The 6,491-nt window shown below is 46.3% G+C and overlaps 2 protein-coding genes across 2 annotated transcripts; one reads left to right on the top strand and one right to left on the bottom strand.

Annotated features, from left to right (window-relative positions):
* Positions 1–1,355: 1,355 nt before the first annotated feature.
* On the bottom strand, positions 1,356–5,555 carry CCR75_006756 (uncharacterized protein). Its single transcript, XM_067964824.1, has 4 exons — positions 5,437–5,555; positions 4,438–5,377; positions 3,460–4,359; positions 1,356–3,399 (listed from the first exon to the last, which is right to left on the bottom strand). The coding sequence occupies exons 1-4, from the start codon at positions 5,493–5,495 to the stop codon at positions 3,187–3,189; spliced, it is 2,112 nt and encodes a 703-aa protein (XP_067815218.1). The 5' UTR covers positions 5,496–5,555; the 3' UTR covers positions 1,356–3,186.
* Positions 1,358–2,854, top strand: CCR75_006757 (uncharacterized protein; the record flags this gene model as incomplete). The annotated part of the gene is made up of 1 exon (XM_067964825.1): positions 1,358–2,854. One exon carries the CDS (start codon positions 1,358–1,360, stop codon positions 2,852–2,854), a length of 1,497 nt encoding a protein of 498 aa, XP_067814961.1.
* Positions 5,556–6,491: the final 936 nt, after the last annotated feature.

The following is a 6,491-nucleotide window of genomic DNA, read 5'->3' as shown; positions in this document are numbered from 1 at the left end:
ATGGATCGAGACATCAACAGATATGTGTATCTTTCAGTTAAGTCACATGAGGTCCATGCTTTTGCTGACAGATAAGTTCATTTTCAGGTCACCTACTGGCAGTGGATGGCGCAGTTCGGCTCGCATGTGAAGATCAGCTGGCTGCTATTGTACAGCAAAATGCAGCAGAGCGGGCAATGGTCAACCTAAGATTGGGACCGCCTTTTTTGCAGGTGATGGGAAAGATCTCTGTGCATGCACTGCGCGGCGCATACCAGCTACTAAATTTGTAGGAGCAAAATGAAGAGGTTCAGCAACAGATGTCTTGGTCTTTTTAGATCAACAATGGGGTATCCATGCCAACATGACATGCGCCGCCGTAGCCGCAGCTAGCCAATGATACCGCTAACCTTTAATGACTTCGATCAGCATTGGTGGTTGGTCCAGCCACAGCCGCCAAATGTTGCAGATGTTGTTATGCTATCAATGGAGACAGCGTTGAAGAGAAATGCAGATGACTATGATGATTGTAAGGATATCGCAAGCACACGCTCAAGAAGCATGCGCTTGCGGTCTCCAATAATGTTGTTGTTCTGAGCGAGCAGAGACGCGAGGCCGGCCAACAGGGTCAACACGACGCTTGCCATCCGCGTTTGAGCTCGCAGATGCAGCTGCTAATCCTGCACCTCGTCGACGCTGTGGATGGTGTTCCCTGTCAGGGCACAATGCCCGTACATGCCACACAATTTTAAATGTAGATATAGAACCAGTAGAGAATCTAGAAGTAGCAGATGTGTGAATTAGACCATTTTTTGCACACATTTGGCAGCAATTATGATGTTGCATGGGCCTTTACAACAGCTTGACCCTCAGCAAGAGAAGCATGTGCAATTGTGTGGGGGGATCAAGGGTGTTCATTTTGATTTAGTTGTTGTAACAGGGAAGGTTGCAATTTGAAGGTAAATGTCATCTGGGTGTTGTAATTCTTACAGTTGCGTTCATTCTCTTTGCATAATCTAGAAGCACAATTTTCTGTACATCACCTCTAGCTGTAGCCAATCAGAAGGGTGGATTACAGCCAATCAAAATTAATTTGGGGGGGTAACGCTTCCCAATAACAATTGTTATTCCTCTTACAGGAAATAATACTTATGTAACGGCACACCAGCCCATTCCAAATTCATTCGAGAAAAAACAATATGCTTTTAGAAATATATGAAGAGCCGTATTTAGTCGCACTTCAGTCAATAATGATTCCCGTTTTCTTCACATCAAGTTTCCACAAAAAAGAGAACATCATTTTACTACGGCCAAAGATGACCATAGATCCAAACTAAAATCTCCCACGTCACCACTGCTGACCATTCTTTTACTCCCAATGCCCGAGACATCCACTCCAGTTGCTCATGCGGATGAGAAAGCCCCATCACCATCCACTGTCGGCAATACATTTATGCGGCAGTATTACCACTTTCTAGCCAAGGAGCCGCAGAGTCTTCACCGTTTCTATAAGGCCGAAAGTCGTTGGTGCCACGGGGTTGGCTCGCACATGGAAGAGCCCATTGCTGGCCAGCGCGCTATCAACGACCAAATTTTAAAGCGTGGCTACGCTGGCGCACGTGTAGATCTTGACGCCGGGTCAATTGACTGTCAGAACTCTCAAGGGGATGGGGTTCTCGTGCTGGTTACGGGTGTCATGACGTTACGCGAGAGCCCCACCCCCAAGCCATTTGTGCAAACTTTTTTCTTGGCTGTGCAGCCTAAAGGCTATTTCGTTCTTAATGATTGTCTTCGTTTTCTCGAATTTCCTGGGGTGTCGTCTTACGAAGTGGCAGTCGTGGGGACGAAGAATGGGCACAAGACGGCGACAGTACTACCACCGGTCAAGAAAGTGACCGCCGCCATTCCTGTGTCACCTAAAACATCATCGTCGTTACCTGTGAAGACCGCTAATTTGACAACTACGGTCAACTCATTGCCAAATGAAACCGCTTCCGCTTCACCCATGAAGATCCCGGCCACCACCGCTGCGTCCTCGCCAATAAAGAATTCAATCGAAAAGGTTACAGCTGTTGCTGGCAAGGCACCTTCACCAGGTGAATCGACGGAAGAGGTACCAACGAGACAGAACAAGACGCCAATTTCCACTGCAAGGCCTACTTCTACTATTGCCCCCGCAGACCCGGTGGTGCCAGTTCATGCAGAGCCTGAAAGACCCAAATCATGGGCTGCTTTGTTCGCCGCATCGAAGACCACCATGGCCGTTTCATCCATGGCTACGTCTGTTGCAGCTTCTGGAAAGCCGACGACCCCCAAAATTGTGGTTGCTCTGGCCTCGTCTCCATCATCTGCTTCTGCGAATCCTTCTACAAGTTCTCCAAGGATTCAAAAGTCGCCAAAGAATAAGGCCAGCAATGGCAAGGAGAAGGAGCACAAACGCTTGTACAGTTTATTTATAAGGGACGTGCCGGCCCAAACGCGCGAGAATGATTTGCGCGAGTTATTTCAAGGATATGGCTCGATAGCTGGAGTTGGAGTTGTAGCCCAACGTGGCTTTGCCTTCGTTGATTATCATGAGCAAGGTAGTATGCGCGCTGCTCTTGCTGAAACCAAAGAATTTAAGGTGTTTGACAAGGTGCTTCAAGTGGACGAACGTGCTGAACGCAAGGAAGGCCAGCGTAGCAGCTTACGTGGCAACGACGCGCGTGGTCGTGGTCGTGGCTTTAACAAGGGGGGCCGTGGCGAGCGAAAGGAGCAGAACGGGGATGAGGCTCCTTATTCGACTAAAAGCGAGCAACAATTTTCACGTCGTGTGAAGACCGGCAACCGTCGTAGTGGGAAGGTGGATGCTTCGGTTAACGACCGTGCGGAGTAAGCGGTATATAATCTGCAAGCTGCATGAAATACCAGCAGCATAGTAGATCGATGTTTAAAGTGATGACGGGGTTGATGTGGTTCACTCACAGAAATTAATTGCCACCGGATTGTTGCTGTAGTGTAGTACCTGTCAACTGACAGATTAGAAAGACATTTGAAAAACGAAATTGTCCGAGTTATAAACATACAAGTTGGTAATTTATTCATCCCCCCCAATCAGTTGATGGTCAATCAAGATCGTGCTCCCAAGTCTCATTGCATAACTGTACATTTATTTAAGTAACTTGTTCAGTCGTACTATGCCGTGTTATGATGACTCTTTTGAAAAGCTCACTGCACCACTTGCGCTTCCTTCAGCACTCGAAGAGCCTTCTTCGTATCCCCCTTTTTCAGCAGAACGTAAACTAATAGCTCAAGTGACTCGCGACAATTTGGATTTTCCCTTACGGCACGCGTCACACTTTCTTCGGCTTCGGAGGTGCGTCCTTGCAGAAGAAGTGAAGTAGCGTTGTTAACGTGAACGCCAGCTCGGGCCTGGGACAACTGCATTCATTACATTATAGCGTTAGATCGTCTAACCATTAGGCAAGCTTACTGTCAAACCTGAATTTTAGCTTCACTAGCGTACTCTTCGGCCATGACAGCTAAATCACGCTCTGCCTGTAAAATCTCAGTTGCTTCTGACGCCCTTGAAAGCGTACAAAGTGCCTCTGCCGCGTATGAACGCGCCAAAAAACTGGTTGCCTTTGAGCATGAAGGTAGCGCTAGCAACTCTTTTGCAGTTGCAATAGCAAGCAGGGGCTCGAAGATTGACAAGTAGACGTAAGTCAAATTAACTAGAGCTTTCTGACGTAGATTATCAAGAGCACTTGCATCAAGAGCTTCCAAGTTCGTAGATTCGCCCGCATTAAGGTTAGTATTTCCATTAGTACTTCCCGATTCGAGCAGTTGATTGCACAGCAAAACGACATTTTTAAAGCATTTAGCCCCAAATGATAAACTCATCGTCGGTGACTCATCCTCATCAGTCGCATCTGTAGAAGCAGAACAAGCTCCATTGCTAGTACCGATTTTTAATGGAAGTTTAAAGTCCTGTGACGCTGCAGACGGCAGGCTTGAAGGAAGCAGTACCCGACGATGTGAGCCAGATCCCACAATGTCTTTAATCAGACCGCTTTTGTTTCCAGCCACTGCAGCTAGTTTCTGCTCCTTGGCAAATGCCGCTGTACAACACTCCCCGAGGCGTAGCCATAGTTTAGGGCGATTATAAAACATCTTCGACGACCCGTAAATGCACCGGAAAGCCAACGAGTACTCACCCTGGAGCAAAAAGTGTAGACCATTATTGTACAATATTTCATGGTGAAAAGCGCTCGCAAGGACGACTGCGTCCAACTTAGTGGCCTTTGTTGTTGCTTGGAGGGCTCTGGCAAAGTACGACTGTGCCGCTTTTCGCTGCCCCATCTGAAAATGTATACACCCCATATTATTTAACAAAACACTCTGTCCAACAAAGATTTCCCGTGTCAGCACCTGAAAATCTTATCTTCACCCAATCTTAATATATACGAACCGTCGTACCTCGCTCACAGCTTCCTGTGTACATGATGCAAGCAGCTTGATACACTTCTTGTAGTTCTTTTTTAAATATTCCAAGTTCGCCTTTAAAAACAATGCTGTCGTGTTTTGGACCACCAAACACGGGTGTCCAATCGCCGAGCTTGTCTTGTCCGACTCCAACGATAGCGACGATGACGAGGCAAAGGTGTTCGACTCACTTCGATCGTAAATCTTAATTTCCTTTTGAAAAATCTCGAGTGCTGACTTGACCTCCTTTTTAGCTGTCTTTAAATTGCTCTGGAGCAACATAAATTTGGCACGGTACAAGTGCATTCGGAAGCGAAATTCAGTAACATCCCATCGACTTCTTCTTTGCACATCCGTCTCGAGAACGTTTCCAGTAGCATCTCGTTGCGTCAAGTGGTCGGCGACTTCCTGTACCGTGTTAAAACAATGAGGCTGCTCTAGGAAAGTCAGGATACTCTGCGCCTTATTTCTTGTCGCAGCGCGTTCCCGCTCTGTGCTCACACAGCCTCTACTACTGTGCAAAATCACGTCTAGATACAAAAAGCTGGTGTGCATAGCTACGTTCTCATCAATCGGATCCACGCCACGCATCATAGCCTCTAAGACGGCGCACGCCTGTGCATATTGTTTCGTCATAAAGAGCGACGCTGCGTAATTGTACCGAAGGTAGGTCGTTTCCCTATTGATCGATAATGCGCTTTCAGCTTCTTGCGTTTCTCCATCATTAGACGATGTAAACGTTTTGTTTTTCTCGTGCTCTTGCAACTGCGTCCGTAAATTTTGGCGCAACGCCTCTTGCAGCTTGACAGGATTGTCTAGTCCGGCAACAAAGCGAGTCAATGCCGCGTTGTGACGCACTTTAAAGTCCTGACGTGGACCAATCTCCTCTACGAGCTTTTCTAGAGCATCCACCGCCTCCTCATACTTGCCAGCACTATAGTAGATACATTTGTACTCAAGTCGATCAGATCTACAATCTCAATAACAACTCACTTAAATTTCTGCTGAGCGCGGTGACTCAACGAAGACTTGTTGTCCTTAGTCCCCGACATACTGAGTCAATATAAGACGCTTGACTTGCTTGTCCTATGTCAGTTCGCGCGGTTCCTATTATGATTTAGGACGATGGATATGATATGAAGTAGTTTAGTTAATAGCTCCTACATGCTTGCAATAAAAAGTCACAAAACAGACCCACTTCTTCTCGATGTCACTACGTGCTCCAAGTACAAGGCGGCGCGACGGACGAAAAAGAAGGCGTAGACTGCTAATGCGCAATAGCTTTTTTTTGTTAGATTTCCGAGTGGTGTAGGGATCGGATGTTATATTGGCAAATCAGATCAAAAAGAATGTCTAAGAAATTATAATGTTCGAGGTTGTAAATTCTCATAATTGCCGTCGTTCAGCCAAAAAACATTGGCGTCAGCCACGACCAGCTTATTGGAGAATTTTATGAGTCTATGCACTTCGTCGGTCACGACATAAAATTTGACGGGGCCCCCATGGTATTTATTGCCATACAGTAAAGACCTATATGATGGTAGTTACGTTGAATGGGGTGAGAACGCTCACCACCACGTACCTGCGGTGCTAGAGCTTCTTGGATAGGTTAGCACTTGCAGAGACCGCGCACTACCTTTTGAGAGGATGCAAGCTGCCACAAGCTACCTTAACGTACCGCTCCATGTAGGATAAGTGTAACGGGGCACTACGACTTGTACTGCTTCAGTACAAGTCCACTTCGCACTGCTTCAGTTGCGATTGGTGCCTAATGTAACGGGGCACTACGACTTGTACTGTTTCAGTAGAAGTCCACTTCACACTGCTTCAGCTGTGAGTGGTGCCTTTCGTTAGGTGACGTTCACTGTACGTGCAGAGGATGACTTCTCTTAAGACAAGTTAACTTAAGAGGGTAAAATGAAAACTGTATTAATATAGTTAAGTGTCTCTTAATCTATCTTTGTAAATGTTGACTTAACTATAAACTAATACTAAACATGTAAATGAATTCTTATCTATCTTATCTTGTAACTCTCTTTGATTACTTC

The sequence above is a fragment of the Bremia lactucae genome, linkage group LG1 (assembly GCF_004359215.1).
Source record: "Bremia lactucae strain SF5 linkage group LG1, whole genome shotgun sequence".
Classification (NCBI taxonomy): domain Eukaryota; phylum Oomycota; class Peronosporomycetes; order Peronosporales; family Peronosporaceae; genus Bremia; species Bremia lactucae.
The sequence above is the reverse complement of the archived record's forward strand: the minus strand, read 5'-3'. Positions and strand labels throughout refer to the sequence as shown.